Source organism: Poecilia formosa, unplaced genomic scaffold (genome assembly GCF_000485575.1).
Source record: "Poecilia formosa unplaced genomic scaffold, Poecilia_formosa-5.1.2 Scaffold232, whole genome shotgun sequence".
Taxonomy (NCBI): Eukaryota; Metazoa; Chordata; class Actinopteri; order Cyprinodontiformes; family Poeciliidae; genus Poecilia; species Poecilia formosa.
The window spans coordinates 501,101-525,807 of record NW_006800171.1 but is presented as its reverse complement, the minus strand read 5'-3'; the positions used below and the strand labels follow the sequence as shown (position 1 = coordinate 525,807).

The following is a 24,707-nucleotide window of genomic DNA, read 5'->3' as shown; positions in this document are numbered from 1 at the left end:
TTTTCTGGTTTATATGTGGATTTTTCTTCAACCACCAGGGGGGACTCTTGAGCAGATGTGAAACTAACTTTCCCTCAATGGAATCTATACCAGTCAGTCCCGTCACCGTTTCACTCACGGTTTCTTCCATTTGCATTCTGGGTAAAAATCTATCTACAAGCGCGAATGTCTCCTCGTCGTCGTCGTCGTCGTCGTCGCCCCCCCGTCGACAAGAATGTTCTAAGGTTTCTTTCTCCAAAAACCGAAGACCGGCCCCAGACCAGAAAAAGGAACAGCTATGTGGCCCTCGCAGGAAAAAGTTTGGGGACCCCTGTGATAGAGGATGTAAAATAAACACTGCCTACGCCCAAGTTCCTATTCTTTCTCTTTTATAATTTTTTTTACAGTGGTTTGTGCTTCTCTAAGCTCTCTGTTATTGAACATCAATGTCTCTTTAAGCTTGACCTTGGGCCCTGTTCTTTCAGTTCTTGTTACCAAACACACAACTGAAGTGACACACTGCTGAGACAAAAATTGTTCTCCTGGAGAATCCAACAGGAGTCAAAGAACAGAATGGGATCTGCAGAAAACTCCTCCAACTCGTGGACATTTACACACAAAATCCCACACAGACCATTTGAACATATAGCTTGTGTACTAATGTGTACATACACTGCCTGTGGAAAATTATTTTAATGGACATGCCTGAGGATGGAAAACCTACACGAGGCTTTGTTTATGAAGGACTACAGATGATTGCACTTGTGTCGCCATGCTAATTTATCTAAAGTTTCCAGCTGCTTTAAATGATGTCTTTTGTCTTAAAATGCTTAAAGCTACTGCTATGTATAGACTCCCATGTGTTTCAAAACTGAGATATATGCTGCTAATCTAATCACAATTTATATATATATATATATATGAACATATAGTAAATATATAATACAATTTAAATGAAAAATGAACATGTGTACTACCACAGAATATTTCACTATTGCTTTTTGTTGAATGTCATTAAATCAAATGCAGTGAATGAGGTTTGTTGAAGAAGCACACACGGGCCTTGCTTAAATACTTTGTGTCTTAATCTGTCTACTTTCTATACCTTGAGCCAATTGTGTGTCATTCATAAAGCCTAACTAGTCCTATGGTTCTTCTCAATTTTCTGTGTAACTGCTGTCTTTCACCACTGTGTTGAAAAGCCCTTGAAACAAACTGTACGTTGTTGCCTAAAGAAGAATTATGTGTCGGAATTGCTACCCATGCTCTACACATGGACTTCTGATGGACATAAATACGGTAGTCAGGAAAATCTTCCAGTGTCATTATTTTAAAAATATTGTAAAACTGGAACATGTAATGGTTTAAATGATTATGTCAGTAAAAGAAAAAAAAAAAGAAACTTCTATATAAATACAAGTTACTGTTGTGTTTCTTTTTATGAGTCCAATAATGATACATTTTTAACGAGAAAATTTCTGTACTGATCATAAACTTCTAGATTTTATATTTCACACACATTTACCTGCACTCCTTCAATTACTTGGCTTTATTTTTGTGCTTATTCTATTATCATTTTTGATTAAAAGGTAATAAATTAATATAACTTTTGAGGAAAATAAAATCTATTGTCATTTACATTTTACTTACAGAAAATTGTTTATAGGCTTCTTATTAATCAATTGAAAAATATTTTTGGCAATAAGAATTCGGTTTTAGAGTTTTGGGTGTTTCCTCTGTCTTAATTTTGATAATGAGCACCACATATTTAGTTGCCTCCACAGATTCTCTAGCAGATTCAAGTCAGGTCTGAATATTTAGGGGCTTACTTCTAATTAATCTTAATTTGGTAGAACTAGGTACTACCAAATTATGTTTTATTGGTTGTTTTTTTTTTGTTGTTGTTGTTTTTTTGGTGTTTTTTTTTGGCTGTGCTGAAGGGCTCTCCAAAAGTCCTCACTTAACATAGACAGGACACACTAGACATCACCCATACTGACTTTTAAGCTAATTCCAGAAGCCTATTAACCCACTTCATATATTCCCAAACTAATATTAATATGCATGTGGGGTTGTTGTTGTGTTTGAACACCTGATTGGGTCAGCCATCAGATCATTGATATGCGTCTTCCTGCAAGTTGCTAAGGGACATATGTCCATAAACTGCTGAAGGTGTGTTTATATTTGAGTCTTTGATTTGATCTGGTTGAAAGGAAAATCCACAGTAAGTTCAAACTTGGACACCAAAACTTTCATCTTGTTCTTATAATTTGTTAAAGTTGTTTATTGATGCTTTTAGAATAATTGTTCAAAAGCGTCCTTGAAAGCTAATTAAAGTTAATATGGCATTCCTGTTCATGAAAATGTATGAATATGTCCTTATATCAGCTGTTTTTGAGACCCCCTCATCTTTGCTTATCCTGCTCTTGCCTTTGTTTTTTTGTTTGTTTGTTTGTTTGTTTTTTTTGTACTTGAGTCTTTCCACTTTTTGCTTTCTCTGGCACTTCATGTCTAACAGATTTTTCTCCCTTGTTCATTACCCTCTACCTCCAGCAGCTCTAAGCACCGAGGTAATGCGCGGTGGTTGAGCTGATTCTCCTCTCAGACATAAAGGTGGAGTGCAGAACTCCCTCTGGACGTCTCAGTTGACTGGGTTCCGGTATGTTAGCAGAGAAAGGCAGTCTAGCATCTTTCATGATAACTAATGGGTATTTTTCCACTGCTTTATTATCCTAATTATGTACATAAAAATAAATGTCTTACATACATTATGAAAAACAGTAATTCAATATTTAATAGGAGTTTAAAGGCATCAACTAAAGCCATAATGCTGCAGCATGTTTTGCTAATGTTTTAGTGAGATTTTTTTTTCCTCATAATGTTCTCATTCAGTTATCTTTTAACCAATGTACACGCTATATCTAACATGTGTGGCTTTTTGCACTGTGTGTGTTATGTTGGCCTTTCTTTTTTGTGATTCCTATAAAAATTTTATTTTAGCTATTTGATAATAATAAATCAAATACATTTCACCCTTTCAACCAAGCATAAAATTGTCCATTGGTTGTAATAAAAATATATTGAACCATCAATTTCTAATACATTTTCCTATCCAGTTTCTTCCATTCAATCATCTTGATCAGCACAAGTGCACTTGTGTCTGTATGTAATTTGAGCCCATATGCAATAAGCTAAATGAATGCCGGGGAGCACTTCCCCGATACAGTGAGAACTGATTTACCACCTTATGCATTTAAAGGCCTGTAAATCTGAACTTTCCTTTATGCCACATTATTCTCAGAGGGAGAATGTTGTTCAGTTAATGTCCTCACATTTGTATTCTTGTTTGTCTTGGAATAAGATGACACTCTTTTTCTTATCTCTAATCAATCCCCTCTTTCCACTGAAGCATGATTCCTTTTTGTTCCTCGCTGCAGTTATTTGCTGAGTCAATGGAGGACATACAACCTTAGTCTTAACATATTTTTTTTCTTGAAAGGAGTTAGTAGTTTGTTACAACAAGGTTTAAATGACTACAGTCACGAGCAGTGTAATTTAAGAAATGAAAAGATACACTCAGGAGGGTGTAAATACTCTCAGCCCTAAACAATCATGACACTCTCCAGAAGAATCACTTCCTGAACTTGATAAAAGAACCTTTATGATAATAATGTTGCTAAGATTTGCATCTACCACTGTCGATGTGGATAAATTAATTATTCTTTAATTTCAGTAGCATTAAAAGAATAAGGTTATCGCGGCTTATTCACCAAGTGACAGATTCTGTTTTTTCCTCTCTTAGTATTTTCTCCATTGATGTACTCAGTTTATCTTTAGTTCTGCCAGCAACAAAAGCACATACAAGTCGAATAAAACAGTGGCTTGGAGAAAACATTAACATGTTTCAAGCTAAAAACAAAACTCCCATTAATATAAAACAAAAACATATCTTGCTTAGGACAGTCGCTTCTCGGGAACCTCCTGTTCTTTTACAAACAACTTGAAAAATAAAATAAAACTCTGTAGAAAACATAAAAGTGACCACACATCTATGGGTTACGTTCAAATTTTTTGACAAAAAAGCAAAAATATGAGCAGCAGATTAATCAGCTGTGGAGTTTGCTGAAAATTCTTCATCTTCATTTCTGCCACCTGCCGGACAATTAAAATCTTTTGTGTTTTATAGTCACCTGCTTCTTTACAAATAAGTGGCTCTAACACTAACTTGTGTACACATGAAACCAATAAATACGTTTGTACAGAAACTATTAACAGTAACAACAGTACATACTGTACGTCAAGCTGCAAAAGAGCCATTCACAAGCTTTCATGGAGAAATATGTTAATAAATGCACCGTTTGCAGTACTTCTGTAAGCCCTTTGTCATTTTTATAAGGGCCTGGGAATCAAGGGCTGGTGAGTGCGCACGTGTCACTGAGGGCTTTGCAAAGTACAGTCGTAGTAGCCACAGTAAAAACAAAGGCTATGATATCCACTTCATCTTCTTCTCTCTGTACTTCCCACTAACTCATCGCTCCCAGACATAATGTGACGGCCTTAAAATATCCCACTCACATAAATAATTCATAAGCTCTAAAACCATGCTCTGCAATCCCCCTTCTGGTTTTTGGTTCCTCTCTCCCTCCCTCGCTAATGTTGTCTGTTTTTAGATCATTAGATTGACAAGCTTAAAATTGCTTTATTGCTAGAATTATGTGATATCTCGGTGTGTGTTTCACTTCCAGGTTAATACAGAGAGAAAGATGGCTCACAGTCCGCTCGGAAAAATGTACACAAATAAGCTCTTACAAATTTTTATTTTTATCCTTAATGTCTCATATTGCATTACTCTTGGATCTAGAGGGATGTGACTGAGTGAGTGATTAGAAAGCATTATTACTCACTGGCTATTTGGCTCATGTGTTTTTCTGTAAACTAATACTAAAAAGGAAGAGACTTGAATGTTCTTGTTTGATATGCTTTATTTTTCTGCAAATTATAAAACCCATGAGCTATTATGGTTGACAAAAAAACTAAGAAAACAAAAAACCTATGAAGAAAAATCTTCCTTTTTCTAAGTTATCTCTTCTCCTTACTAGAACATCCTCGCTTGTTCTAAGTGTGTCGCTCAGTTAAGAAAATGTGGAAATAACATAGTGTTACAGTAGAACAGCTCTCAAGACAGAAAAATCAGTGGGAGAAATGAGTGGGAGAAGAAAAGAAGGCCTGCTGGGATATATAACCAGAGCTTCCAGGACAAAAAAGATACCCTCAAGAATATCTGGATGAATTCAGGATTGTGGGGCTGTTTGTAAACAATTCCTCTTCTTTGAGATGCGAGTGTTAAGTATTAGTATTATCTTACGAATAGATTTGCATATGCATTAGAATTAAGTATTTATAATGGTGAAAAACAAATAAAGATAAGCTAAGGTTTATGTACAATCAGGAAGAAAAAAAATCTGTTTTCCTTATTTAAGTTACTGAACATATTGAAAAATCACAAGGGTCAAATGCATTTTGTCCCCATGACATTATCTAGGCCTGAGTAAAATCTCCCAATCCAAATTTCAACATTAGGGATGTTTGGCAGCAGTGCCACCATCTGCCTGTAGATGGAAACCTATTCATACTTTTACTTTTTAGTATTCCCTGTCTGACTACTCTGTTAGCTACATCAGCAGCTGTTTTTCCTCTCCAGGTGTAGACACTTGCAGGTCCAACGGCCAATGTCTGCAATGCATGTAAAATCAAAGGTGTTTAATGGTCATTACAGTTAGTTCTGTAATTGAAAGTTTCTTTTTAACCATCTTTATATATATTTAAAAAAAGACCAACAGAGCAGAATCTGAGATGATGTGCTGGTGGAACAGCCACGGGAAAATGAACAGAAAAGCCTGCGTTGTTTTAAATCTAGCCTAAATGAACACATGGTCACACGGGTGCCCTCTGCTGGTGCTGCTACATAAAAGCAGACTCACAATGCAGGGGCAGTATGGTTTGCTGGTCAGCTGTTCAACAGACAAATATAATGAATTATAGTTTCACTCTCTTTGGAAATTTTATGTTTAATCCATAGCTTTCTAAGTACTGTGCATTTCACAGAGCTTAGAAAGCTATGCATTACATTTACGATAACTAAGTCGGTAAAGAGTTGTCTACAGAAGCTGCGCAAAGGACTGTTATTTGAGAAACTGCCCAGGATACATACGTGCATCTCTTCAAATTAAATACAATAGTCTTCAACAGATTGCAGAAAACGAATCCATATTGAGCCGTTCAAGTGTGGCGTTGTGAGCAGACTGACAGATGTTCGGACACAACTCTCTCTCTCTCTCTCTCTCTCTCTCTCTCTCTCTCTCTCTCTCTCTCCTTCTCTCTGTCTGTCTCGCGCTCTCTCCCTGATGAAAACCGCACAGCCTTATTTGGTGGACGAATAAAAACAAGGACTTTACAAAGTAAGGGAATTGGCCAAATTAAACACCGGGTAATTATGACGTGCTTATATCGCTCACATCTGCTCCCAGTGAGTGATTGGCCGGTGACCCCGCCAGCTCAAGCTGTCGTAGCGGGGAGGGCTGGAAGCGCCTTTTGGTCTGGCGATCCGGCGCGCATAGACTAACTATGCCTTCGGGCAAACTTTCCTAACGATACCTGAAGTCCACAGGACCACCTCTCTTTTAAAAGGTAGGCAGCTATGTTTATTTTTATGTGCCAACTATGTTCTACAGGTTTGTTATATTGGGAATATTAGTTCTGATAAGTAAAAATAAACAAATAAACATTAAAAAAAACATCCAATCAGAACCACAGAACAGATATCACGTTTACCCACTTTTTTTTTTTTTTTTTTTTTTTTTTTTGTTAGCAGGGAGCGTCGTTTGCTAGTGCTCCACGTGTCTTTCTTATTTAGTGATTTTTTTTTTTAACACTGTTGATTAGCTCTATAGCCTATGTAGAAGCTGTGTGTAGAAACACTTTACATCTAAAGTTATTTGTGATATTTAAAAATGACAGCAGTTGCTTGTATTTTTGGATAGAGAATTGTGATATAATGCTCAAATCTTTATAGGGACCAGCTCAGATGTTTACATACTGTACACTCAACAGCTGCAATATGAAGTAGACCTTTAAGTACAGCTTTAGGTCCTCAAATTAGCTTCCTCAATTCTTGTAGCTTGTGAATTTTAACAAGTTGCCATCAACATTCCTCAGAGATTTTGATCTATATTGATGTGATAGCATCACACAGTTGCAGTAAATGTATCAGCTGCACATCCATGATGAGAGTCTGTGATGATAAAGACCATGTGTAGCAAAGTAAACTCGGATTATATCCCATTCACCAAACTAATTAGACAATTTGAGTTGTCCAGAAATGGACAGAGTTGTTTTGCATTCTGTAATTTCTGGATTTGATTCCAGCTTTCTTCAGCTACATATGAACGCCCCCCTGGGTAGAGACGCTTTAGCCCAACTTGCCTATGATCTCCACATCAGTGTATGAGAGAGTTCACATATGTGAATGTGCACACATTCATACGGCTTTCACATTTGTGAAATGTCAATTTCACATTTATTGAAATTATACCTCGCTATTATTAGGGAGATTAAAGTTGACCAAGAAAAGTTCCCCACATCATCAAACCAACATCACAATATTTAATAAATGTGTAGCCCCAGTTTGTTGATGGTTTTGGGTGATCATTGCAGTACAACTGCAGTTATGAAAAAGGTCTGTGTTACTAACAACTCTGACTCACTCACTAAATCCCCTTCAGTTCCCCACTCTGATGCTTGGTTTGCAGTGCACCGTGTCTAGATGCAGACGGATTGAGTTGCTACCATGTAATTGACTGATTTGCAGTTTGTATTTACAATCAGTGGCGCATAATAAAATTGCTTGGGAGTGAGTATTTGGCCTTCAAAAAGAATAGAAGACCCCAATCACTATTTGAAACTCTAGGAATCACAAGAAATGAATTTTCTGAAAATGAAGTGCTTTGTTGAGGAAGTACTTAACTACTAGAGCTTCCTAGATAAAATCAAGCTTTTTCAATTTGAGCTTTGTTTGTCAAGAAGGCTCTTAAGATGGTGTTATGCAGTTTTAGCAAAGTCAAATACTTTTTTTTTTTTTGCATGTGTTGTTGCTAATCCTTCCTGACCAGTCTTGAAAAACTGTAACTGAGGTTATCCTTACCAATACTACAGGAAAATGAAAATGAAAAATGAGAAGGAAAAAGAATCTACCTAAAAATAACTTCTGTCTCTTCCATCTAACAGTGATTTCTAAGTTTAATTGCTAGATAGTAACATTATGTCTCATATGTCAACATAAATTGACATATGAGAGACAATAAGTATTGCCATCTTTAGATTTCAAGACATATAAAATGACTTTCATGCCAGAGGCAGGACTGCATTTAACCTACACGTGTTATTAATTTAAACTGTCACATGACCGTTTTCAAGTAAAATTCCTGACTGGAATCTGCAAGGATTAGATTACTTGACATGCGCTGATTTACTCAATAAGAGAAATGCTGCTTAATCCCTTAATCTACGAAGAGAGCATTTAGCTGTCTCTAGTAAAATCTGTATATTCTGTCTTGGTTCTAAAGGTCTGGAATGGAAAGTGTCAAGCTCTTCTGAGTTCAAGGTCTGTCTCAATTATATTTTTTCTGAGGTTTATGAGGTTTATTTGACTAACTTAATATCCTAACTGTTTTGATTAATCCCTGGGTTTAAGAACCACAGCTCCCCACAAATAGCCAAAATCCACAAATACTTGAGATCCTCTCTAAGAATGCATATGTTAATAATCCAAAGACTGAATATACCTTAATTTTTATACATATTCACAGTGGAAACCATCTTAACACTAATAGAGTAGCTGATGTTTGCAGTCTTCCTTATTTCTGGTCCTGAGGATCAAACCCTCAGATCAAAATGAAAGATGCTAAAAGAAGTCTCCAAAACCCTGAAAATGTCATTGGAGGACCTACATCAGGTTCTTACTGCTGTTGATTTAAAAGTGCATGACTGTACAATCATAAAGAGACTAAACAACTTTAATGGGAAATGTAAAGGACAAAATCTTGGTTTTCTTAGGAAAACAAACAAACAAAAAAAAAAGCCAGGCTGAAGTTTGCCAGATACAACATAGAAAATAACCAAGACTTGTGGGTTAAGGCTCTTTGAATTCAAATAAAATGTGTCTATTTGGCATAAAGCAATTATAGCTTTAAAGAAAAAGCAACACCTACCTATGAAGCATAAAGTAGGAAATGTGGTTTGGGAAGGCTTTGCTACCGCAGGACCTGACTAACTCAACATTATAAAATGCACCAACAGAGGGTAGCTATTCTAAAACACTACTGGATTGATCAGTCTCTGATAATCAAATCTAAAGTTGAATTGAGGCCTATAACATGAAATCCCAGAACTTTACCATTTGAGATGTTGCATAGTGAGATTTGATAATGAAAGGGAAGGCTGAGGGAAGCTTTCCTCAGACTTTTTTTTTTTTTTTTTTTTTTACTGCTAGATGGCTTCAACAAACATTTTACTCAAGTTATTTCAACCAAAGGGGGTAACACTAGATATTTTGGGGAGGATGTCCTACTTGTTTCCTCTGCTAAAGACTTAATTTGTGTTCATGGTTTTGTTTAATATGTGAAATAGAATTAATGGTTAAGTGCAACTTTAAACACTCAGGACTTGACTTATAGTATTATAAGCAGTTTTTACTACATACCAGGATTCAGTGATGCATATTTTTCTGTGGAAGGATGAGGCAATGTTGCTTTATTAGCCAGGGATCAGCTAATTTTGCTCATAATCTGCTCAGGTTAGCTTTATCATCATTATGGCCTCACGGATGCATCTCAAACTTGACTGTGTAATAAATGCCTTTGGTTTGACCCAGAATAAGCAGCTCAATTTACCTTTCATATTTCATTTCTCACTTTTAAGTTATCATCCTAACTAAGAATAATCGACTTCAACCTTTTCAGACTAGAAGGACTCTGTATTTGTTTAAACAAATAAAGAATTTGACATTCCCTCTTGAACCCTTTTCAGAATTTAGATTTTTCAATTCATCCCCATCATGGATGATTTTGTCCTTGCACATCATAGAAGTCGCTCTATCAAGATCACAGTCCATGTGTGGCTACAGAGGATGCTCTGAGATTGTGGATTAAAATTTGTGCCATTCACCTGATTAACATGTCTGGGGCTAAAGGGGTTGAGTTAAGGCCATGACTTTTGATCTTTAAGATGTTTCTGTTTCAGATGAGGTCTAAGGATGAAACTGAATTCACAGCCTACTGTAATGCATTGTTATAGACTGAGTAGATTTTTGTTGAGAAAATGTTTATTTCTGTCATTTGAGACTTTAGATTTGACTTGGCGCGGGGAAAAAGCAAACTTGTGAACATGTCTGCTCCACTGTCTCTATAGCTATTATGTATGTTCCAGGAACTGAGTTTTCAGTATATCCTCACCACGTCTTTCACCATTTTGTTATTGTGCTCAGAGAGGAGTTTCCAAGCCAGGACGCTCAGGTTATGTAATGGAGCTGTCTAATTGCTGTCTGTTCACACATCCAGCTGGATTATCAAGTCAGGGATATTGGCCAAGTTTCAGACAAAACATAAACAAACTGCCTCTTGCTGCATGTGCAATAGAAATGTTAAATAATCAACCTTGTTTTCCAAGTTACAAACATTTTTCGAAAAGATGGACGCGTGTAGTTAGTCTTTCCTGGCTTTAGTCCCCGACCAGGTACTGGAGCTTTCAGCCTGTTGCATACTCCCCAACAAGCAATGTTCTGTAAACTGGCATTAGTTCCCTGTGAAGCCCAATAAGAAAGAGAATTCCCCCAGATTTCTCAGTTCAACATCTCTTGGCTGTATTTATTTATGACTGTGTGGAAAAACAAACAAAAAGAAAACCTTTTCTTAAAAAAATGTGGCACCTACCGCATTTCGGATTACACTGCGGGTAATCCTAGTGTTGACAAGTGGTTTATTATGGAGACAGCAAAATTCTAAAATGACCTACAGTAAACAGATGAACCTGTGACCTTGTGATGACCAAGCTGCTAAAAGATATATTTAGCTGTTGCCTAATTAACTACATACTTATTAAAGATCTTGCACAGACTGTGACTTCCCATGCATGTAAGTCTTTAGGGCTTAAATAAAGTAGTACAGTATGTGTCATATGGTAATTTTAGGAGCAGATGTGACTTCACCCTGTGTGCATGTGCAGTTTTGCATCAGTTTATGTGCATGTATGTGAGCATGCCTGTTGCTAGCTTGTGCACCACCTGAGATTAGTGATATGTCATAGAGTCAGACCAGATGTCCATATTTTCCCCGTCTGGTTCTGGCACTAAAAAGACTTCTGAAAAATAATTTAATATTTGTGGAAATGAGAGACCCTTAATCCCATCTGTGCCAGACTGATGCCAGAGGGTGAGGGAGGGTGACCTGGGTGCACGATAGAACAGATGAGAGCATACACTTCATTGCTTTTAAGTAACATTAAATGCTGCTGTATAATCCTGTGGTTGTGCTTATCAACAAATAGGAGTAAATGAGCATTGTTAGATCACAGCAAATTCAAGGGTATATTGGTAAATACATTATACGAGGGGAAAAAGGAGCAATGTTTGAGATTATACAAGAGGCATAGAAGACCATAGAGGGTCACAAATGTGTGTGAGAATAATATCACCATGCTCATTTTGAGATTTTTTTTTTTTTTTGCATTAAATAAGAAACGTTTAATTCTAAAAGTACTAAAGTGCTCTTTAGTACTCTTGTCTGTCTTGTCGTTTTAGTGTCTTGTCTGTCATAGATACAGAGTTGCAGCTGGAGGAATGTTTTCATAATGGCTGGCCTGTGGTTGGGTGGATGTGTGGACATGTTCCATAGGCTGTGTTAACAGATAGAAACAGCCTGGTGCATCTTTCAGTGCCCGCAGTGGAAAATGCCTTGACAAAACAGTTGGAGATGTTATTGCTGATTTGTGTTTTTACCCAAATAGGAAACGACATTTTCTCTCTATGCAAACAACCTGAGACACATATTACTGGTGCAGTTGGAAAAGTATTATTCCTCAATATTAACTATTTGATGTTGAAGGAGTAAAAACATTTGTAGTTTGTTTTTTGTTGTAAGAATTAAATGTCTTCGTAAAACTTAATTTTGCTATTATTTCTGAATAATGTGATATCAGTATTAATCACGATTTTCCTATGTTGAATCACAAATCTATGTTTAAGATTTGGGATATCCCCAACACACACAAATCTCAATTACTAAAATCATTATCTGCTTTTACATGCCTAGTCATGACACTTCGGCCAAAATGGTGTTAGGTTATTTTCTACTTCTGCTGTATTTAGTTTGTTAAATATTTCTTTGGGTCTGGTGTCCATGTAAGTCAATTTTACACTCCTGTGTCAGAAGTAGATTATTCTCTAAAGAGAATAATCTCAAGACTTGCTTCAGATATTTTTGAACAAATGCTCCTCCTTGCACACTTCCAATGAAAGATAAACATTTGTTGACTCTTTCTGCATATGCAGACAAGCACTTATACCAGTAGTTACAAATATTTGCTACAGCTGTTTGTGATAACATTTTATGGTTTTTCAAAATTAATTTTAGCATCTTGTGGTCTGATGTCAGTGTAAACTAGCCTGCTAGGCATGTTAGCAGTTGTTTTACATGGAATGACTTATTTAAAATTCTTTAGACACCTATTTAAACCTTTTATTCCAGCTTCATAAGCTGCCACAGCTTTCTTTCTGAGTGTCTCACACATCTTTTTGACCTCACCATGTTGTTTACTCACATATCAACAGCAGCATTTATGCTAAATATATGAGGCTTAAACAGGACAAGCATCCTTCAACTTGCTTGGTAAGAATGTTTTAAGCATGCATGCCTAATATGCTGTGTATCCAAGATATTTTATCTATTTTAAAGTATGAATAAAAGCATGAGTCGTAATTTAGTGTTGAAATGAATAGTGTTTTTTTTGTACTACATTTCATGTAAAGATTTTAAAAGGGTTTTTTTTCCATCAGTTTTTAGTGTTTCTTTGTGTTACTTGAGTTTTACAGTATTGTTTAAAATTATATTATATACACATACATCCAAATGTTAAACCAAAAGATTTTAATCGGACTTAATTTAATTTTGCATCAAAACAGTAATATGCTTTTAATTTTTGAAGATGTTTGACTGCACCCGTCCCATTGCTAATGATTTATAATTGCCTCCAGTGATACATTAGTTCATCCACTAGTTTCCTATTTTAACTGTCTACAGGAAGCTTTTTATTTATCAGGAGGAGATTTACTATTGTGATGTTGTTTTGTTCAAATGTATGTGTGTGTGTGTGTGTGTGTGTGTGTGTGTGTGTGTGTGTGTGTGTGTGTGTGTGTGTGTGTGTGTGTGTGTGTACATGCCTTGTCAGAAAGCCAAGGGAGGATTTTGGTCCCAGCTGCTCTGCACTGAGACTTGGCCTGCGGCCTGTAGACACACCCATGTCAACATCAGCAGCTTACAGCTTAAAAATGCCTTGCAGGGGTGACACGTCAACAAACCAAGCTGTTCTCGAAAGACATATGGAGTGGAAAGCCACAGTGAGAGGAACATAATTTTCAGATGTCTTCTAACAGTTAAGTCTTCTTTGATTCAGCTTGCATCAAGCATCTAAACTAGTGTGTCGTAAGCTATTGAATCTGCTAAATGGATTCCTAAAGTTTTTACTGTCCCCTACAATTATTGTAAATAAGGATCAGAGATCAGTCAAAGTTTGATCATAAAGAGAATTCCCAAACACACAGCTAAGATAAGGGGAATCTGTTTGACAGGGAGGGAAACCTGCCAAATGCTATCATTTATGTTTAATAAGTGTCTTCCTTCTCTACCCACAGTGGTAAACACGTATGTTTGGATAACTGATCAATCTGAATCTAGCTTAGTTTTGTGAATGTATAGGAAGGAGGAAAATTATAAAACTTTTGAAGGCAAAGCTGTTAGTAACCCGCCTGGGTAGAGTAAGAGTACTAGTATCTTATCTAGCGTCACTTGCGAAAGCCGTGGCAACTTTTGGCCCTGGTAAAAGTTGCTAATGAAGATTTAGTAAATGCTATTTTAAGTTCTGTCAGACTTCCTGCTGTTATTATTTATTTATTTTATTTATTTTATTTATTTATTTTATTTATTTGTTAATTTACTTATTTACATTTCAGTCATGCATGGGGAATAGAAGCTGCTTTAAAACAGGTTTTTTACTAGTGTTGATATTTTACAACAGAGAAAAAAATATATATAACACTGGAGTCTCCGTAAATGAGATTTTGGATCTCAATGAGTTTGAATAAATAAAGGTCAAATAAATAAATAGAAAAAAACATGTTAAACTGTATTTACTACAGAAAAAATATGCTTTCTCTATATAGTTAAAGCCGTCTAAACCTGTAGAAGAGTCCAAAAGTGCTAAGTTACAGTGTATTCAGTCATTGAAAACAGATCAGATTTCTGAGTTTCTGATCAGAAATGTGCCAATTCCATCAATCAGCTGATTTATTCATACATCTCCAACAACAGATACTTATTTGTGCAATGCTTTGCTATTGGCTAGATCACCTGTTGCTGTGTTTTTACATGAAGTGTTAACACTTTATCCACTGTCATTGCAGTGAACGTTGCATTTACATTAATTTGATTTTGATACTTGCTGCCCATCATCTGGCACTACACAAACTAACATTTGACCCCAGATTTCCCATATTCCAATCTAATTTGGTTTGAAGCCATTAGAGGAAAGTCAGATCACATCATCCAATTAAACAGTGTTTAAGGGATCATTTGCTAATATTCTAGCATGACACGTCTCAGGACCTAATGTTGTTTGTTCAATTTCTAATTTTTCTCTTCAGCTTTAGAGAAAAATATGAGCCTGGTCCCATTGCTGCAGGTGATCAATGTATAAAATGTCATGTTTTGCTTTCACTCAATTGGACAAAAAATGTAGTAGCTTTGCCACTCTTAACTGGCAGGAGAGAATTGTAAAAACCCATATCCTAAATGCAAGTAGAAAATAGAAAATGGAAGCAAAGTTTTTCATTTGAAATCATAAAATACAACATGTTATACTATCAGTGCTTATTTACTTTTCATCTCCTTCTTCCCTGAGTACAGAACTGCCTGGCTCACCAGCTCAATGGTATCTGTGATGATCCAGTGGAAGAGATTCCTCGGCTTATAGCACTGAGCTGCCTATCCTGCATTAATCTGCTTAATAGGGTCACAATTCTGATCCAGAAATACCAGCCCAACCAACCAAAGCACTCCTACAACTTGGGACTCCCCCTGCCCCACACACATCATTGCATTAGTGTCCCAACAACCACTGGGTAGGAGACACTGTACATCCAGGGTACCAGTCTATCACAGGACTGGCACAGAGACACATGAAACAGATTTGTGATTATTGGGTGTTTGAAAGCCAAATTAAATGTCTGTAGTTTGAGCTCACAACACACAGCAAATTTAAGAATTAATGCAAATAATTGGATTATAGCTTGCAGAGAGAAGAAGATTGCAGTGGTTTTTGGAAGTTTTTTGGAAAACTGCAACAATTAAAAAAAATGCAGGAGTGAAAAATGTACTTGCTCTGTCCATAAACAACATAGAGGATCCCTGATTCCTCTGACAGAAAGTTTTAATGACAAATCTTATGGGAACCCTCTTGATAATTAAGCCGGGTTGAAATTGTGCATTTACAGCATGAAACACTGACTCTTTAAAGAAATGCATTGCAATGGAAGATGTTCAGATGTTGGTAGAGTTTTGTAGCAATTGACTGGAATTAGCCAACTCAAAATCATAACATCCACTAATGGATGTTATGGATAGACATCTCTTAATGTTTTTACTTTAAATTAAGAACACATTCAGGTTTCTGGAGTATCTGCTTAGCACAGTAAGAGAAATAAGGAAACACCAGAAAAACACTAAACTCGCCCTTTAGTGTGAGCGTGTGCATACATGAAAAGTCTGCATTTTGCCCTATAATTTTTTAATGGCTTTTGTCCACCTTGATGTAAATTGTACGTATTTGTTTCTGTCTAACCCTATTTTGTAACCTAAAAATCGTGCAATGCTGTATCAGAAGTGATTCAAATGAGTTAAATAGAGCATACCATGTGTATTAGAAAAATAATCAGGATTACTAAGCTATATTTCCTACTTATTTATTTTTAACTTTATGCACAGAAACTGGAAATATGACATACAGAGGTTTGTTGTGTTCTTTATTTTTCTTAGTTGTTGTCCAGAGGTGAGTGAGATTAACACTTTTGCACCCCCTAAATTAAGATGAAACCAGATATTTACATGCATTGGATAAAAAGACATGTACACATTTTTTTCTTGCTGGCTCAAGCTAAATCTGACAATTTTTTTCTTGGTTTAGGTCAATTAGAATTTACAAAATTTGTGTAATGAGAACATTTATTTTTTATTGTTGGCTGAAGCTGGTAAGAGAGTTTAATTATCCACAGTGAAACAAGTCCTGTATCTACATGGGCAGAAAGGCCTTTCAGTGAAGAAAAAGCCACTACTTACTTCACAAAGTGAGAAAAAATATTTTTGTGACTTTTTGTTTAGCGCGTGTAAATATCCAGTTTCAACTGCATACCTTTTGACATTGTTAAGTACCAAATATATTCATTTCTAAGCAAACCAGCCAGCAAGGGATTGGCTTAAGCTAGATTTGCCAGAACATCTGCTCGTGTTTACCCACATGTAATAAATTCACAGGGGATAGCTTACTGAAGTGCACAGCTCGGCTCAGCATGCATCACCATATTTTTTTCTTTGTTTATTTTTTATTTTTATTTACTTTTTTTATCTAGATTGCTATATTGTTATCAATATGGAGTTTTTTTTTAATCCTTGTCCAGCACTGGGAGGGAAGAAAGGGGTAAAGGGCATGAGGTTGTTTTAGTGAATCAGATGTCATAAGAGATTTTATAACTCATGTTGTTGATGAAATTCTCATAGAAAAACTTTTCTGAAGTGTGAGATTTTTGAGTGTCTATTCTTTGTACTAGGAACTTTATGCGTTTTACAGTACAAATAAATATTAGCACACAACACAATGTTTTCAACAATTCTTCCACTTTTTGAGCTTTCAGGATTCAAATTAAATATCTTAATGTAGAATCGATGTAAACATGAGTAATTTAATTGATAAATATTTAACAGTTTTTGGACGGTGCAATGACATTTTGAATATGAGCTTACTTTAAAAAAAAAACTTAATTATTTATACAAAGTAGTTTGGGATTTTTGTCATTCTTTACAGAATCTTTACAGAAAGATGTTGAAGGTTTTGGAACATTACCTATTCTTTTAGAAAAATTATATTTCTTTTTTAAGTTAAAAATGTATATAAAAAAAATAGTGATAACTTGAAGAGCCTTAGTGTACACATCATCCCTTTAAATTTAGACTGACATCTTCCATACATACCATTTGGTCCAAATAATTTCTACGATGAGAGAACAGAGATATGTTCAGAAGATCATAATGGATTGAATTATAATACCAAATCCTTCACGTTAAGCTGCCAAAACATATCCAGAGGCCCCTTCAAGAGCTCAGATATCAAGTTTCTCTGATTTAATGTTAGAACATTTTAAACAGTAAACTAGACTCATGGTCATTAAAGATTTATGCTCTAAAGGTACGCAGCTTAGACACAGTGGGCAGTTAAAAGGCTCAAAGATAGTGGTAATAAAGGACCTGTTGAAAGTGAAAGGCTGTGTAAAGAGAGCTCCATCATTCTGTTTACCCTCCGGTATTGAACAAGTGAATTGTGAAGTTAGATATTAAATATTCATTGTGATACTGTAAATAAGTCAGATATTGATACGACAGGGGCATGTGTGTGTGTAAGGTAAGTGAGTCAAGCATGGAGAAATCTGAGGATCGTTCCAGTCTAGAAGGTCTTGAGCACATCACTTAGATCACTGATAGACAGCATATGACACGCATGAACAGGCAATCCGTCCAAACAAGATACCACTCACACTTCATAAGGCAAACACCACTGCCAGCCATTTAAAATCTAAGAAAGACGTCCATTGGTATACATCTGTTCCTGTGTGTATGCATGTTGACGTGTGTGGACGCACGTCAACATACATAGACACATGGCACAGAAATAGTGCGGGTTTGTGTGTGTATCGGTGTGCGTGTGTGTGCGTCCGTGCCTGTGTGTAGGTTTGCTTGGCCTTTGCCACAGCTCCAGTTTCTTCTTCAGCATAAGGTTACCCAGTGTAGTCCATGAAAGATAAAGCATTCTCGCTTAAAGCAGAAGAGCAGCAGGAAGTTGCAGGAGGAGTAGAGCTCACAGAAAATTCTTGTATCTTTCTCAAGCTGTAGAAATTTCCTGCCATATCGTAAAGACCAGATCTGGAGAGCATCTGTTTAAAAGAAGGTAAAATCTGTGCCGCTTATGCACTTCTCTGATTTACAACCTGTTTAAAAGATTTATTATCAGGTTCGTTCCGCGAAATGGAAGCTCAAAAAAGGATATTTTGCAGAGGTCTTGCTGGTTTAAGAGGCCTCAGAGAGGTCAGCTTGTACTGGGTTTATATGTGTAAAATATATGAAGTTTATTCTAGGATAAATGTCAAACATTGTTTATGCATTCCTATTTTATATTGTATTTTGCTTTTTAATTGTCCAAATCTTTTTCAAAAGTTTTATTTACTTTGTTTCAGTACAGTGTTTTGAGTCCTGCAGAGCTTGGCGTCAATATAATATTTAACTATTTAATAATAGGACTATATAGTCATTGTGAGAACACTGTTTTATATATAGACAGATGTTAAATTCACACCATTTTTGTTTAATTCTAATATTACTTGCTGAATTCATGACATAATTGGAATAGAGTACCAGAATATTATTGAGTTGGATTTGACTGAAATTGGATTTTAAACTAGATCGTTTGGCATTGGGTTTAGTTTATTTGCATGGTTTTGAAATAAATAGGATCGTATGTAACTGGATCTGAATCCAAGGGTTTGATTTTCCCTTGAATCTTTTCCAGCAGAATTGAAAAGGCAGGCGACACAAATACATTTTCAAAGATGAAATGCTATTTGATTTTCTAGAACTGAGCAAACATGTTTGTTAATCATGAATATACTGGAATATTAAAATAAAGTATTTGTGTTTACAAGAGACTGGTTGATTTATATTCTGTGATAGTAATCTTTGTGCTTCCTTCATGCGATATTAATTATATATTTCCTTCCTCGTGATAAGTAATTCCTCTTTCCTTGCCAGAGGTTCTTTCTCATCATCCCGTCTATCCATCCACCCACATCACAGCTCCCATTTTGTCTCATTGTCACTTTCCCTTTTTTGCAGCACAGTTCTCTTCCCACCCAGTCCTTCCACCCACATTTATCTTCCCAACAATTTCCATGTCATTCTCCTCATTCACTTGCTTTTTGTCTATTTCTTGCAGACCAGGCCTGGAATCAGCATTGCTGGTTTTAGGTGTTGATTCATCCTTGAAGACTTTAATTAAACATCTGCAGACATTTCAGTCACATATTTAGTCACTTAAAGGAGCAGTATTATGTATTTCCAGGGACATGGTGCCATTTTATTACACAATCAACTGAATGTAACTGTGTTGCATTCAGTATTTCTATTTTATGCCTTTTTTAGACCAGTTAAATGGTACACAATCAAGGGTAGTTAAGTGTAATCACAAATGACAAAGGTTTCCAGTATCATGGCCTCTGGAAATTACATGTCATTGTGCAGTTTAAATGTCTTGTCTGGAAGAAGGGAGACCCATGCTATTACTTTACCCCAATTAATTATGCATTAATTTATGCAAAGCCATGGTTACCTTGCACTACCCTGTCCTTGTGTAGGTTGTAGTGAGGGCACTGCAAAGGGTACACTTATGTTCCCTTTCAGGTGCACAGGTGTACACTACTGCAACCTTATATACAATATGAAAAGTAATTAGCAAATATTTGTCTGATTATCTACTGATTTTTACATTACAAGATATAAAATGTTTGACCTGATGAAAACTTCAAATAAACACTGGTGTGGCAAGAAAATTTTTAAAACATCTCTTAAAATTTATCAAAATTATTTTTCATCCATTGTCTTTATCCCCTTAGCCTTGCAGTTTCACAGAGGCTCTGGTGCCTGTCTACAGTAGTCATTTAACATGAGGCAGGGTACGACTTGGACAAGTCACCAATCTTTTTCAGGCCAACACACACAGGAAAAGCAATCATTCATACATTCACACACTCTCTCAAGACAATTTTGAGAGACTGATTAACATAATGTGCAGGTTTATGGACTTTAGGAGGAAACCGGAGTACTTAAAAAGAGCACATGACAACAGTGCTAATAACTGCAACATCCATCCCTAAGGTCAATAATTGCAACTTCAAAAGGCTGTAGAAACGTGTTAAAGTTATGCCTTTGCAACTGCTTCTTCTATTATGCCATTTCCAAAAAGAAGAAACAATCAAAGATAAAATAATGCATTTTTAGACATGGTAATATTCTTACTTTAAGAAAGGTAATGTATAAAGTGTATCTGACCACTGGTCAAAACTGACAAATTCTCTTTACTCTGTCTTTTCTTTTATAGGTGTTGAAGGAAAGCTAAGAACAGCAATGGCTTCCTGTTTGTCCTATGGGTCTTCCTAAAGACTCAGCTCTGGTGCGCTGATGCTGCTACATATTTCGACAACTGAGCTATCCCTCTGTTACTCAGAGTGTGAGATTCTCTTATCCTGGTAGTTTTAAGGCATTGCACTGGCTGAACCCAAGCCATGGAGGTGGCCCTGGTTGACTTTGAGAGCCTGGAGGACATTAGTGGCGCCCTTGAGGATGAGATTGACACCTATGCTGATGAGACAACAGCTCTCACAGTGGAGGTTCCTCCAGAGCAAAACAGCTCTGACATCAATAACCGTCTGCGACCCCATCAACTCTCCTCCACCCCTTCACATTACAACCCGATGTCCTCCTACATTTGGGAATCCACCTCATCTTCACCCATTCCACCAACGCAAACACTGGAAGTACCTCACTCACCAGTGATGCCATCACCAAGCAGAAAGGGTCGCAGTAGTTGTGCCAGTATTATCTCCAACTGGAAGCTGCTGTTAAACAGCGAAGGCATGAAGGAAAGTGAAACGATCTTCAGTCGGCTCACGAAGGAGTGCTGTGAGGATCTGTTTGCAGATAAAAGAGGGTTGGATGATGGAGACCAGAAAGTCATCATCAACATAGCTGGTCTTCGCTTTGAGACACAGCTCAAAGCACTGGACCAGTTTCCTGAGACACTTCTTGGAGACCCCTTTAAGAGGATGGAGTACTTTGATCCAATGAGGAACGAATACTTCTTCGATCGGAATCGACCAAGTTTTGATGGGATCTTGTATTACTATCAGTCTGGTGGCAAAATTAGAAGACCAGCTAATGTTCCCCTTGATGTGTTTGCTGATGAAATTGTATTCTATGAGCTCGGACAAGAAGCTATGGAACAGTTCAGAGAAGATGAAGGATTCATAAAAGATGTTGACATACCTCTCCCTAAAAATGAAATCTATAGGCAATTTTGGCTCCTGTTTGAATACCCAGAGAGCTCCAATGCGGCACGGGGTGTAGCACTAGTTTCTGTCTTGGTCATTGTCATATCTATCATCATATTCTGCATGGAGACACTGCCGGAGTTCAGAGATGACACTGAACTCTTTGCTCCAAGAGTGGTTCAACATGTCAACCAGTCCAAAGTATCCCACTCTGGCTCTTTAGCTGGTACAAAGCTCAAAACATTATCAGATCCTTTCTTTTTTATTGAAACTGCCTGCATAGCTTGGTTTGCCTTTGAGTTGATCGTTCGGTTTGTGGTGTGCCCAAGCAAAAGTGAGTTTTTCCACAACCTCATGAACATGATCGACATTGTATCCATTATCCCCTATTTTGTAACTTTGATCACAGAACTGGCCACAACCCCTCAGGAGAGCTCAGGACAGAACATGTCCTTGGCCATTTTGCGTATCATCCGCTTGGTCAGAGTCTTCCGTATTTTCAAGCTGTCACGTCACTCAAAGGGACTGCAGATCCTGGGACAGACTCTAAAAGCAAGCATGCGGGAGCTTGGTTTGCTCATCTTCTTTCTTTTCATTGGAGTTATTCTTTTCTCCAGTGCCATCTACTTTGCTGAAGTAGATGACCCTGACACACAGTTTGTCAGCATTCCTGACGGGTTCTGGTGGGCTGTGGTGACCATGACAACTGTAGGTTATGGAGACATGTGTCCTATCACACTTGGGGGGAAAGTGGTGGGCACACTGTGTGCAATTGCTGGTGTATTGACAATTGCTTTGCCTGTTCCCGTCATTGTCTCCAACTTCAATTACTTCTACCACAGAGAGACAGAAGCAGAGGACAAGGTTCCCATGACAGAGGCTCTCGAGCAAGCCATAAAGGCGGAAGAAAGTACCAAACAGGGTAGCAATCCTTCAGTTAATAAGGTCAATGGTATCTGACAGAGGAAAAGGAGAAAAACTGCTGACTAAGAAATAACTTATCCATCAAGCAGCAAAAATAGTAGGGAATATAAAAGGAATTAAATTTTAGTGAGAATGAATGCAAAGAATGAACTTAAGATTGAATAAACAGTTATTCTTTTGGTGAAAAAAAAATAAAGTTTTATAGCAACAAACAGGGTGTACCAGACTTACCTCTTGTATTTATGTATTTATTTATTTTTGTATGAAAATGGCACTTTGTGGATTTATCTGAAAATTCACTGTTATTGTTTAGGAATTTTTGTCATTCTTCACTATTGTACGTTAACTTCATTGTTTGTTGTAGCTTTCAATATGAAAATCTTTCATTGCTATCACTCAAGATGCAAATTAAGTGTTAAACAGTTTCATTGTTAACATTGTTTTTTTTCATAAACTTTGCCATTTGTTCTCATAATCTTAGCTTTTTTTGGTTAAAAAACATTTAAGCGCATATCTTTATTTACAACACAAATTTCAGACATTTAATGTCAAATGTAGCTAAAGGTGAAGATCATAACTATGACCACAAATTAAATGTATATAATGCTCTACAAAAGTATTCATATTCGTTGAACTTTTACAAAGTCACTCAAATTTGGTAGTGTTACAACTACAGGCCTCAGTATATTTTAGTAGAACCCTATAAGGTGGACTAAAACAAACTAATGCAGAATTGTGAAGAGGGAGTATGGCAAGACTTTAAACCCACCACATTCATCCAGCTCAACCAACAGACCATACAAGGAGAGCATTAATTAAATGCCCAAAGCCATATTGGGAACACATCAAACAATACGTTGTTTTGACCAGGTTAGAATAAAATGTAACTTTTTGACCCACATGCAAAAACTACACCACTATATTTCATTTGCAGTGTTGGCAGCATCATGCTTTAGACATGCTTTTCTTTGCAGTATCAGGAAAGGTGGTAAGGGATTATTGAATAATGGATGGAGCTAAGTACAGGCAATTCTTGATAAAAATCTGTTATGGCCACATAAGTCTTGGAGGTTCATCATCCAGGAGGACAGTGAGCTTAAAACATAGGTACTATGTAATGGAAGGGATTGAATCAAAGCCCAAGTCCATATTTGTTTGTGAAAGTGTAGCAAGAGTTGAAGAATTACTGTTTCCAATCCCACCCAAAAAAAAAAAAACCTTTGAAAAACCATTACAAATGAACAGCCTTTTAATAAAAATTTTCTGCAAAACCCACGCTTCTATAAAGTGACCAAAGATACCAAGATCTTATCGGATATCTGTCCAAATTCTGGTGTATTATTTTGGTTCGGAAACATTACTTGCGCAGCCAACCCTAAAATGTTGCTAAGGATAAACTTATTTTGATTGGGAGTACGGCCAGGTCTTACCTAATACAACCAAAGTTTTAAAATAATACTTAAAAAAAAAAAAAGCTGACAGAGTTCCTTTAATTTTGTTTGTGAATAATGTTTTCATTTTAGTGCTGCTGTGTTTGTTTACTTAAAAATATTGTTTTTCTAACAATTTCTCACTTACTTTGAGATAAAAAAAAAAACTACCTACCTATAGTTTAACTTACTCCACATTATGAATTACAATGGAGTGCCTTAAAATGTATAATATTAGTGTACTGCTGAATTTGCCATACATAACAATGATACCTAAAAGCATTCATCTTCATTGTTTTCCATTTCAGGTTGCTTGTTAAAAAGAAACATTTTGGCATTTTTTGTTTGTAAATTCAAAAATATATATATTTCATAGCTAAGGTATTCCTTGTTACCTTTAAGATATTTGAAGACATTTGAAGTATAGCTAACTAATGAGAAAATAGTATTTATTTGTTAATATAAATATATTAGCTGATTGAATCATTTCTACATAAGAAATTTCTGGGGCGGGCGGGTTCATAGATGAAACATAACAAAAAACAATGATACATTACAATAACCATCCTATTTGAAACACAAATGGCAAAATTTACTGCAATAAATGTATCGAGCCAGAAAAGGTATCTGATTGAAAAGCAATGATGAATAAAAATTTGCTTGGTTGTTTATTTGAACCTCGAAGA

The 24,707-nt window shown here is 36.4% G+C and overlaps 1 protein-coding gene across 1 annotated transcript; it reads left to right on the top strand.

Annotated features, from left to right (window-relative positions):
* The first annotated feature begins 6,382 nt into the window (after positions 1-6,382).
* Positions 6,383-23,864, top strand: kcna10a (potassium voltage-gated channel, shaker-related subfamily, member 10a). The gene is made up of 2 exons (XM_007568894.2): positions 6,383-6,666; positions 20,719-23,864. Exon 2 carries the CDS (start codon positions 20,903-20,905, stop codon positions 22,625-22,627), a length of 1,725 nt encoding a protein of 574 aa, XP_007568956.1. The 5' UTR covers positions 6,383-6,666; positions 20,719-20,902; the 3' UTR covers positions 22,628-23,864.
* Positions 23,865-24,707: the final 843 nt, after the last annotated feature.

What these genes read in the sequence shown, in the direction of transcription:
- kcna10a (XM_007568894.2), top strand. Translation starts at nt 20,903, where the DNA reads ATGGAGGTGGCCCTGGTTGACTTTGAGAGCCTGGAGGACATTAGTGGC.